This window comes from Rhyacophila brunnea, unplaced genomic scaffold (assembly GCF_057557595.1).
Source record: "Rhyacophila brunnea isolate RB1 unplaced genomic scaffold, BYU_Rbru_1.0 scaffold_7, whole genome shotgun sequence".
NCBI classification, from domain to species: Eukaryota; Metazoa; Arthropoda; class Insecta; order Trichoptera; family Rhyacophilidae; genus Rhyacophila; species Rhyacophila brunnea.
The window spans coordinates 22,677,891-22,690,913 of NW_028233339.1; the positions used below are offsets into that span (position 1 = coordinate 22,677,891).

General features: G+C 33.6%; 1 protein-coding gene across 10 annotated transcripts in view; it reads right to left on the bottom strand.

Annotated features, from left to right (window-relative positions):
- The window catches only part of IP3K1 (inositol-trisphosphate 3-kinase-like protein), a 169,243-nt gene that overhangs the window by 1,002 nt on the left and 155,218 nt on the right, over nucleotides 1-13,023 (bottom strand). For 9 of the 10 annotated variants that reach the window (XM_085957468.1, XM_085957465.1, XM_085957466.1 and 6 more), the window contains 3 exons: nucleotides 1,740-1,916; nucleotides 979-1,251; nucleotides 98-673 (listed from right to left, as the gene is read on the bottom strand). In XM_085957468.1, coding sequence (XP_085813594.1) covers nucleotides 98-673; nucleotides 979-1,251; nucleotides 1,740-1,916 — 1,026 coding nt within the window. Of the gene's footprint in view, nucleotides 1-97; nucleotides 674-978; nucleotides 1,252-1,739; nucleotides 1,917-2,398; nucleotides 2,766-13,023 lie in introns of those variants that run through there. The other variant, XM_085957472.1, reaches the window with a different exon arrangement.

Here is a 13,023-nt window from a genome sequence, read left to right on the forward strand (position 1 = left end):
AAGACTGTTGACATCTTATTATAACCATATAATCTCTTAATGCAAATTCACTACAGGAATAACAAATTTTACTTGAACTGTAACAACATGTACTCACCACTATAAGTCTATCCAGGCCGTATAGAAATCCCTCTTCGTAGTTCCCCTGTTTCCAAGGTTTTTTGTGTGTGACAGTGTGACCATCGGGAACAGTGCGCGTCTTGGCGAAGTCGATAAGCCATGCACCGACAGAATTCTCATCAAATATCATAAAGATGCTGCTGCCGACCACTTCGTGGGTCTTGAAATATTCGCACTGCTCGAACATTGACCGGATCTCCCTGAGCCGTTTGACGAGTTTCTGCCTCACTTGACCTCGTCCTCCCAGGAACTTGGCGATTGTCGCCATGACTTGCGATTGGGTTTTAACTTTTTTCAAATCATTGATGGGCGGTTGGCCTGCCATTTTTATTCCTTCGATTCTGAACCCCTCGCTGTTGGTGGAAGACTGCTGTTCTCGGAATTGCATGTAGCGCAGTTTGGTGACGGCGCGTGCTACGTGTTCGGATTCACTGGGAGCAGTCGGGTCTACGGCGATCATCTTCTCGTAGAGATCCGGGCGAGCTACTGTGTTGGAAACTTCCGATTCCAAGAAAGTTCTCGTTCCCATTTTGATATCCATCACATGAGGATCCTGAGAAATAAACGGAAAGTTCAATTAGACAATTTTAAAATAAATAACCTTAACTCCATAATGATTTCATAAGATAAATAAATATTATGATCAGGACTTGGATTTGTCCAATTAGAAAGAAAATATGAATTAAAGTTTTTTTTTTCCTATATTGATATTTTAATAAAACTACATAAACTTCCCAATCTCATGAAAAATGAGAGAAGACTACTTAAGTACTGTTATATAAAATTTGTATCTAATAAGAAAATGAAGTATTCCTTATCAATTAGATTAAAAAGTTTTCCATAATGACATCTTCTTACCTCGAATCCATATAATAAGTCCTGCAGCTCGATGAATCTGTCAGCCCTGTATTCAACTTCTCTGTAGTATTTGGGGACAACGTTTCGCATGTGGGGGCAAGAGGAGAGAGCTTCGTATGCGCATCGTTCGGCATCTTCTGCTCCGACTCTCCGCTTCCAAACGGTTCCAGGACCGGCTGGAGCCAGACTGTCGGGGTGCCCGGAAAGCTGGAACCATTGGACGCGGCCTTTCAACAGGACATCACTGGCGGGCGCTGTCAGCTCTAGGGCATTCTACAAAATTCAAAATAAATCTGACATTAATGACAATTCAAAATTCTCATTTCTCATAATTATTCAAAAGATGATAAGTATCAATAAAGTTATTAAGTAAGTAAGTAGGTACCAAAAACAATGTTAAAAATTCTAACTAAATTTAATACTTACATAAAATTAAAAAAGTTAAGCCAAAATTATGACAAGAAATAGATTAATGGATTATAGATTAATTAACCTACTCGTTACCCAGTAGAACTCCATTATGTTATTATTGATTATGGTCATTGGTCTAACAAATTAAGTTTTATTTATAATAATCAATAGTTTTATTTCTAATTTATAGCGTGCAGACATAACATTATCTAAATTCTTTGTTATAACAAATTTTATTGAAAAAATGATCTAGGTAGGTAAAAAAACAATTGCACTGTCACTAAATACCTATTGCATGAACTCACAAGGAAAAATCACTAAAATAAAAATGCGGGGAGGTGGGTACTTACAATAGCTAAATATTGTAATCTTTCTGATGGATGACTGGACGGCGAAGAGACGAGTCCGGGACTCGCTCGTCTCCAACGCTTGAGACTAGAAAGTGGAGAAGCATCTTTTCGTGGAGCCATCACTCCTGCTTGGGTTCTCCATTTGTCATTGGATTCACATTTTTCAGCAGAAGGGGTCTGTAAAAAAGAAAAAAAATACTGTCAAGATTTATGGAATTAATATACCTAAGTGGAGAAAATTGTTATTTTAGAACAGCTAACAATGACAAAAATGTTTGTGTTTACATTGTAATGAAAATCAAACACTGCATGGGTACGAGATTTAGTTTGACAGTGATTGGTGTTTGTTTAGATGTCATTCGACATTTATTTTATTTGAATGCAACCATAATGAAAATTTCTTAACCATAAACACGCAGGGCTAAAGTAAAAAAAATCAGAAAGATATTTCCATTTAATTTAATCTGAAATTATTTCAATAAAAAAATATCAAAATAAAAGTATTAATTTAATCATCGCAAGAATGAATAGCTACAATAATATTTATTTACGGTAGAATTTTCAAAATAAAATTTAGAGATGGGCCTACACCACGTTGAAGTAACGAGTACGGATAATCGAATACCTTTATATATATTTAATTACATTATTTTTCGTACCATTGCTTTAACTGAATATGTTAATCCTCCAGGTCCAAAACGGCCAACGACTGATTGCCGAGCCATGGCATTCAAAGTACTGGTCACAGTCATTTTTAATACGTAAATTTCACAAACAATAGTATCTCAAAACGCTTATCAGTCCACAATAATAACTAGCGAAATCAGATTGTTTTTTAAATGCAGTTAGTTAATTAACCACGATGTAATCAGTTTTATCACACACTTCCTTCCGCAGAAATAATTCACAATACAATAATTCGATAATAATTAGGTGCGAACACAACCGATGATAAAACTCAAGTAAAGCAAAGTAGGTAACGCAAGGCGGAAGACAACAGCACTAGCGAGTGACAAGTTCTTGACTGAATCCAACTGGGAACGAAGTGGGGATTTTAAGTAAAACGAGTCGTATGTTCTCGTATTCCACTTTCGCGGCAGCCAATGTATGACGTCAATGAAAGACGTGAAGTCGCGATGATTCCTTATATATTAGCAAGAAAATTAAGTATGTAGTAAGCGTGTGACAGGAGATACTTGAACCGCAATATCTGATAAAGGAGCCAATTTCCATCACAAGGGACATTTATTTACATTGCATGCGTAGACAAGAAATTGAATTCCAACACGCGTCGCAATTTGGAAGATTTAAAAACATTTTTCAATGTAATTTATTCTGATTAGGTAGGTATATCGATTTCATGCATTCGTGAACGTCATCAGTTGACACTATTTGAATAAGTAATAATAACATGTAGTAAGTAGTATTTAAGTAGCGATAAATAGAAATGCAGAAAGAGAATACACAATCCAGTTATGTTGGTACTATCCGTACTATCCGTGTTCACTAAGATATGAAAATAATCTTGATTTACAGTATCCTTTAAGAATGGCCTCTCCAACACTAGACCAGACCAGAACCAAGTTCAATAGTCAGGCCGCATCACTAAATTGCGATTTCCTATGATAGTGGTAGTCATTACTTGTCTTCGAATGATGCGGTAATAATATTAATTGAGTTAGCATTTACTTGGTAGAATTCCATTTTACAAGAAATGAAAATATAATTAATATTAAATTCTACAGGTTTTTAAAAAGGTTTGTCGATAGCTATTTCGGTTGTAACACCATTATCAAGACTAAACGGAAATAGCTATCGCCAAACCTTTTTAAAATCCTGTAGAATTTAATATTAATTATATTTTCATTTCCGGTAATAATATGTGCGCAGTAAATGAAGATTTTCGATCGTATATTTCGTTCATATTAAATAAGGTACTTACCTATTAACGTATTAGCAAGTTCAGTATTATAAAATAATCATCATTTTTGTACCATATTGCATTCGAAGTATAAGCGATAACTAGTGTTTTGAATTTGAATCAATATATTGATTCAAATTAATTGTAATCAAACCTCAACTAATATGATAACCATTTTGCATTATTGTGCTTAACAGCTATTATGGATGTAACTTTCACTAGGTGAGTCACATTTACCCCGCCAACGTACTATTTAATTGTTTAATATATAGCTAGTCGTTGATTCAACCGCGGACCCCTGTACTTTTCCGGGTACCTACCTACATATCCCATATCTAGAACCCCCACCCCCTTGTGTGCGGGCCTGGACATCATCAGTCACTATTGAAGTAAGTATGTATTTTAATAACGGTATTTATTAAAAACTGGTACCTACGTATTGGATTTCAACATTTAGGCATTCTGTTTTAGATTTGATACATTTACAAAGTAGGGGCAACGTAAACAGTAAATACTTGGGTATATGACAATTGAAAACAAAAAAAATGGCACAAACAAACGCTCGATACACGTATGTAAGTTTCCGCTTATGCGGTTACTGTGTTAGCTGCCAGCAATCTGCGACAATTTGCAGTGTGGTTGAAGCTTACATGCATATTATTAATTTATAATAGATTGCCTGAGAACTCATTTGTTAGGCACGTAAATAATATATGTTGTTATTTAGATAGATGTATCCTGCAGGTACCTAGGTACATACTAAAATTGAATATTATGTGCCCTACCTACTAACTGTGCAAGTAAATCAAAAAATATCAATGTTGCAGGCAAATTTCTATTTCACCGTCTCGATAAAATAATTCTGGCCTCCGACAAATAACTATAATATTATACCCATTTGCATTTCATACCATGATCGATTTTATTTTAAATCGATTTCTGTGATTAGCCGTCACATACGTGTAGAAGTTTTTCAAAATGCCAGTCACAGAACAAAACAAGTGCAGGAAGCCAACCGAGCTCCGCGTCATATAAAAAAAAATCTCGCAAAAGGTGAGGTTTCAACTGACGTCAAAAAACAGAAAATCGTGGTCCGTAACACCTTGACAACTCCAGTTACTAAAGAAACCAACGGTCTGTGGAGGCTTTGGTGCTCAAAAGATACATGATATGCGTAAGTATACCATTCACATCAAATCTGACTGACGTGCGCGTGTTATTGAAATCCGAATTAGAATTAATTTGTTTGTGTTTTGCATCTCAACTACATGTGTGAATTTTTTATGGGACAAAGAAAACATGTGTACGATGTACTGAGATCTTACCTAAATATACTTTAGGTACCTACTACGTGAGGACAACACTAAAACATTTTTTTATAACTTATAAGACTTTTGTAAGACTTACATAGTTAATAGATAATATTATATTAAACTATTATACGAAAATAACACAATTTTCGGAATATTTAATATATGAAACATTGTCACATGATATTTTTCAAATGTATAATAGGTAATCACGTCATATTTACCAAAACAGGACTAGTGAAAGTTCGAACTCTTCACCTAGGTGAGTAAACTGCTGAGGTTGAATGCTAAAGGCTGTGGTGGAGGAGGTCATGGCTCGAGTATTATAACAGTAGCACCATGGTAAGAATAGAGTGCAAAACGTTGCCACAATTGACATACGACGATGACGATTTTTCGTTACATATTCACTCCACAGGTAAAATTGCTGTAGGTACATACCGTGCATTAAAAGTTTCATTTCATTAATATGCGTATTTCCGAGAAGAAATGTAAATCTTTATGTCATCACTTATCACCATTCCAATTTCCTACGAAAACATTAATGGGTTGTTTAGTTATTGCATAGCAAATAATTAAAGTGTGTCACTTGCGTCGGATGATGAAATTAAACAACCCTTAATTGATTTTATAAAATTTGGCAGGTATGAAAGTTTCTACGTCACGACACGATATTAAAACATCATAAACAAACAACAATAAACAAGATTTCTGATCGAACGCAGAAAAAAATAATACCTATCTAAGTAGTGAATTAGCATAAAAATGTCTTTGGTTGCTATGGTTTGGATTACCTCAAGCTAATCTAACCATACATACATTTAAACTCAACTAGAAAACAAAATACATTTATAATAATTGTAGGAAAACCTAATACCAAAATGTATGGAAAAAAACAATAGGCTTATTCAATATTTATTAAGACTATTCGACGTTATCTTATCGCAATCATTGTATAAATAATTGGTAAGCAATGGCATTAAGGTAAACACACCATTTGCATAATGTGTTAATTGGTTTTAGAATAACAAATAATTAATGTAAGCATAGGTATTGAATCTAAGGAGAATAGCGCCAATTTATTTTAAAAGTATTTTAATATTGTTTGTATGTACTATGCGTGTTCATAGATGATACCAAACTACACGCTGCAAGTAACCCACCCTTGCATAGGTTTATAATAATTAAAAAAAAAAAAAAAAAAAATATCAATAACGCATGTTTGTTTGTCTGGTAAATGACCCGTTGACTTCAAATATAATATGAATAAAAGGTAATAATACAAAGAACACTTCGCAGTATTTACAGGCACTTTACTCATGCCTACACAAAAGATTATGCTTATCGAATGGAGAAATTATATTAATTTTATTATAAATAATATAGATGCCAAATCCTTGCAAATGGTGCAAATGGTAGTGAGTGTACATTCTAACTTCGAACGTAAGATTTAAAAAAACATGATTACGGTTTGTTATAGTGACGGATTGCAATTTGCAATACTTACTTAATTAATAGCGCCTGTAAACGTGCATGGAATTACTGTCGGCAATAGTGCTTATTTTAAACTATCATGACACAATAACTGTTTACACGTAAAAGTGCTGATGTCTTATGCACGCAATCTTGCCAGCTGCACGATAATACACGTTTCCCCATACATTTTATTACTGTGCACAGTAAATCTATGCACGTGTAAACGGGGTATAATATTTGTATTTAGATGGTATCATGCAATGTCTTTGACTTGTGAAAATGTTTCGTAGGCAGCGCTCGAAATGGAAAAGTTTACGAACCGGAGCGCTCGACAAATTTTCTGAAGATATTTACATAGTCATCAAATCGTATGTGTATTTTATGAAAATGAGTGTGTCAGATGTTCAATTCTATGGCCTATCTAGCTCAGACGGTCAACATATTTTTTCCACGAGACGGAGCGATAATTTTACAAATTTCACGAGCCGGAACGGCGCTCCGGTGCGTTCCGTTCCATTTCGAGCCCTGTTCGTAGGTCAAAGACAAGACGGGTATCCTAGGTCCTAGGACTTAGTTAGATGAAAGCAGTGGAGGAGGCTTAAGCAGCTAAGCTCAAAGATGTTGAAGAAAACCTTATTCTAGCTATATCTGCTTAGTACTTTGAGACAAACCCTAAATGAAAGTGAAACTGAAGAGATTCAGTGTTTACCTGCTGGTAAATAATAATAATTTAGAAAGTATCAATTTTTATATGTGACCAAATGATTTTTCTTTATTTAATTTATTTTATGACTTTACAGTAGGTATGTATATACTGTTAAAATCTAGAATATATATAAAACGGATTATGAAAATAGGTATCTATATAAAGGGTTGAGATTTGAAGGAGCAGGTACAAGTAACTAAATATAAGTACAAATTAATTAGGAGGCGCTTTCACTGCATACGACATACCTACATACGAGAAAACGGATTCATCCACGTACAATAACTGCGTAGTATGAAAAGTTATAAGCATTTTAATGATTGGACTACACGCCTTAAAATCTTAAAATATTAATTATTTTCATATAAACGTACGTAGGTACCTGTAGGTGCCTAATTTAAATGTTTTGTGACACATAATATTTACCATTCTAAACACTAATAAATAAATAAAAAAAATATTTTTTTGATGAAATAGTAATCAATAATAAATAATTTTGAGAATAAGGTCCCATTTACAAAAAAAAGAATGTAGGTCGTATATAGGATTTATAATCATATCTTAATTATTCAACTCTGGATGTTGATTTACCCAACATGGTCAAGTATGCACAATCTTAAATTTCTCTATTGTTTCTTTTAAACATTTTGGTATAATTTTATTGGCACCACTGACTGGGCTTTCTATCGAACGTTTTTGAAAATATATGCATGTGTTGGCGGCAATTGTAATAATTGAATGTTACAACACTACTGAACAAATGAATGGAAAATTTTATCGAAGTTGTCAAAAATAGTTGCCGAATTTATGAAACGGCAATGACCATTAGTATGGTTAAAAGATTCCACTCGTAAACAATACACTTAGTAACGTATTGTGAATATGACTTGCAGGCAACATAATATAGTACTAATCACTCGAAACTTCTTTCCTACAGCCATCTGGGCAACACTATTCAAATACTCATTAGTCGTTACTACTCATTACCAATAATAATTAATTGTACCGCAATGTAAGTATAAATAATAATCATTTACCCTTTGGCAATATCGCAATTTAAATGTTGAACACGTGGTTTATTCATAACCAGTTTTAATTAAATTAGGTAACCAGTTAATGTGATATTGTTTTCTAATTTCCTAAGGCTATAACATGATTTGGAAATTCAGAATAGGATCGTCTTGTGTAGAATATCATCATTCATCACCATTAGCATTATGATGTTTAAGCCGGAACAAATACCATTGAATAGGTTTACTACATATAGAACAGATAAACTATTTTAGATGGACGTAGGTGGGTACATACTAAAATTTTGATTTCAATTATTTCCAATGCCAAACAGCCTTCGACCGTTTTCATCTCATATTCTCGGTTGCACATTGACCATGAGCATGCATTCGGCCCTTGGTTTGGTCGTGTGTCTGATATAAATAAAGTGTCGATAGTAGCTATAAGTATATCGGAGGTTCACAAGTAGCCATCGACAATAATTATTACTGTAGATTTCAAAAATACACAGCATGTACCTATGTAGAGGAAGGACATGTTCTTCTGGCATTGCGGCCCCGACAAAATCACTTTGGAATTGTGTTGGTGCCATTTTAAAAGTAATGATACCAACACCTAAATGAGTCACCTGCACTGTCATAAGAATCTGACATCAGTCTACCCACGTGGGATAAGATTTCTTAATTTTGTAAACAAATAATAGCGATCGCCCGCGTTACTGTCGCCCTCGTACATGAGAAATACGAAAATAAAAAGCAGACAAATATTAGATATATTATACACAATGAAGAAATAAATTGATTCAATTTTAATATAAATTTTATCCACTTAGTTGTACGTGTGCGATTCGACAACGGCTGGATAAAGGCACGAGCCAATAAATCCTCAACTCATCTCACCATTCCACCGCTGCTATTTGACTACATTACCACCACGCCATGAATTGTTACAATATTTCGAAACCATACAATTACATTTTATTTATTAGTAGATAGGTATGTATATTATTTGGTACTTACCTATATAAATAAATTGTAATACTTGATAAAAAATAAATAAATAAAAAAGGTGACATATTATTACTAAATTATAATAATTTAAAAACGATTTCTAAATGATAAATCGACATTGGGATGTCGCGATATAGTATGTACTTCCTACCTGTGATGATGCTATGATTCTCATGTAAGATAAATCTATTTTCACTAGGTGAAGGCCAAATGCGCTGTGTCTGAGCACGCGTGGCCTTTCAATCCTAGGTCCCACGTACCTATGAGTATCTGCCACAGACAAATGCCATCTTCGCCAACAAAGCCTCGTAGATACAGTATTGCGTTTGAAGAATCTACCGACTTATTTACGTTTTAAATATACTATAATGACCTCCAGCACCTTTGAACAGGTGTGAACAGAGAAGACATGGAGCGAAATCAGTCTACAGCCGATGCCAGAATACAATTTCACACAATTAGTCAAAAACATAATGTTAAGTTTAGGTATTTTATTAAAATTTAATATAATGATTGAACAATATAAGATTATGAAATAAAGGTAATTGGCAGAAAATGGCAGCGAACTGGACCCGTGTCGTTAGGTATATATATATATATATATATATATATATATACCTATATAAAACTGAATTTAGAGTTTATTGATATTGCGTATAGGTATTTCGAATGCAATATGGTTTGACTGTAGATGGTCTTGGGTAGGTATTATACGATACACATAATAATGATACCTCGGGGCGAGCAACCCTGACGTGGCTTCGCTAGTTCAATCATACGTGAGATCAATGATAACGATGATGTAGGTATTGACGACTCCGGGTCATAAGAACAATAACGGGGTGTATAGAGAAGGGCGAGGTTTATTGAAGGGAAGTTACAGTTGTTAGATTATGATTATAGTGTTATAAAAATGTACAAATTCAAGTAACTATGTATGTAAAATGTAAATATACATTTTTCGTGGAACTTTTTCTCGCGTGATATCAAAAGTGGTAAGAATTATGGTAAGTAGAGCTGACGAATTGATTATAGGGATTTACGGATCCTCGGAAAATACCCTTATTCTTGTTTTGTTTACTCTAAATCAAGTCACTGAACTTGATTGGTTTATGGTATTTTGGATTGAAGTGGTTGTCCATGGTTAACACGAGTGATACAAGATAATAATATGGTAGATACTTACTAGCCTTTCAGAAATTATTGCGCATGGAATAATATTTTACCCGTTTGGAATATTTCCCGGTATTTTTCATTCATTCTAAAAATATAATCTTTTTCTTGTTATGATTTTATATAGGTATCTACTTAATTTTTAATCCAAATAATGTGTATTCAATAACGAATGTCACATTCTTAAATCTTATGTAATATTCAACGAATAAAGAATAGTTAAAATTTAGAAAGTGCAAGTATGTACGTTACAATTAAAATTTGGAGAATCCCGATGACACCTAGGAATCAAGTTAAAACCTTCATTTAAGATTACAAAATATGGTCGCTAATATAAACGGTTATAGGTAAATCATTCTACAGAGGCACCATAGGCGATTCGCGCCTGTATTGAATTCCTTGCGACAATGCCTATTTCAATGCTAGCAAACAATACCACTACAACTGCAAGCCGCATTTGCCGTACCCATGGTGCAACTGTAAAACGATTTACCTATACTTTGGATGCAGGTTTGAGTCCCGCCAGGTACAATATTTTTTTTTAATAGATAATCAGTGAATGTTTCTGAGGTTTTCAATCATTTGAGAACGGTAATATTTTACTCAGAAGTGAAATTTTCATTAATTAAATCATTACCTTTATTTTTGATTTTTTATTATGTATGTACATGATGAAGCCGCAACATAGTCAGGCCGCGACTCGTTAGGTATATGTCAAGGCTCACTATATTTAGGTCGCCGCACGAAACTGTAGACTTTGATCGTAGTGCTAGTTATCGCAAACACTTCGAATGCAATATGGTAAACTGTTTGCAGAAAATTATGATTGTTGCATAATATTGAAATAGATTGTATTAATTTGAACGAAATATGCAATCGAAAAGTTTTTTTTTATTGCAATCAGGTTACCTTACCGCATTGCATTTTAATATATTCAATAACTGTAAACATATTTTCGAATTTTGGGAAAATCTAATATGAACGATGTTTTAAATCGCAATCAAGAATCAGGCAAACATTAGATAATTCCTTTTGAAGTTTGGTAATGGTGATTTTAGTACCTTCTTCACACGGCATACTTCTTCTCCTCACAATGTCCCAAATCAGGCAAATTTTGGCGATCTTTCATGCATGTTGAAACACCGACACTGTATCGATAGACGGTACACATTTGCCGGTCGTGAGCCACACGACGAGTATAATAATATTAATAATTATCTCCTTCACAAAGTTGAGCACCACGTGACCACGTACATTCGTCCGAATTGTGAAAGTCAGCATAATGTTGCTTAGATATACCTATATCTACTTATGTCAAAGAAAAAAATGTTATAGGTAGTAATTCAACGAATTTAATAAGAAAAAATGGGTACGATATTTCATCGTATTTGGTAATTTATTATTTATACTAATTACTAACACCGTTTAGCAGGGATAACATTATCGATTTGTGTGCCATCGCATAAAATAAAATGTGAGTGATTTTTTGCCATCGCATTATGTTGTTTGTTTCGGAGCCGAGACCCTAGGGTAGTAAGTACCTCTACAGTCAACGTACTAATAGCTATATCAATAAATTAGTTTGAAAATAAAGAGTGAGATCTCTATCTACACTTCGAAGCTTTAAAAACGGCTGTTATTGTTACGCGTGTCATAAAATCTGATATGATAATAAAGTTTCCTTCAGAAATAAAAATAGCTGACCCAGTTTTGTTCTGAAGGGTTTTTGGATCAACACTATCATAAAAATAAATCCGTAATGATCTGACATAATTTTGAAAATAGGCCTACTTTTCCATATAAATAAATCACCACAGACAATGCTCAAGGCAGTGGTGATTTATTTAAATGGCAAAGACGTTGACATAAATGGTTACGGTGGACGAGTAGTTAAATGATTCTTATTTTAACCTTTTTTTGTATCAACATTATATTTCGATTCTCATAATATGGATTTTTGTACTATTATAATTTATAATAATTATGTGTTTAAGCAAACAATAATCTCTACGTATACTCACGGTCATGAAGTGAAGATCTATTTATTGTAAATCGTTACAACTGAAATATCAAAGTTGGTAATTTGCAGTTTGCCTAACAATACTCGTAGTATGTATAATGTATCAATAAGGAAGGACTTATGGATTTGTTTAAAAATACAATTTTACAGTAAAGCAAAAACTAAGTTAAATCTTGTATTTTGTAGTATTTTTTATAGTAAGTAATAGAGATTATATTATTCGGCATGTATTAGATCAGTGGTTTCAAACTTTATGCTACGCCTCCCTTTGTAACTCTCCGCGCCTCCCAGTTTGAAAATCGCTGTATTAGAATGTTCATTACTTTATAACGAATCTAATAACATTAATAAGTAATAGTAACAAGAAATTAACCATTTTTTGTTATAGAGTAGACAATATATTGTACATTATGTTCAGGCCGTGGCACAAAACTGTGCGTGTCAGTCGTAGTAATAGTTATCGCTTATACTTCGAATGCAATCAATACAAGTGATGATTGTTTCATATTGGGAAAATGGTGATTTGTTAATTATTAAATAATAAACAAAATGTGAAATCAAAAATCGTCATGTACCCACTGCATACATGTTAATACATTGCATTCGAAGTAATGCAATAACTAGCGCTATCATCGGAACTCGCCAACCAGTGCCGCA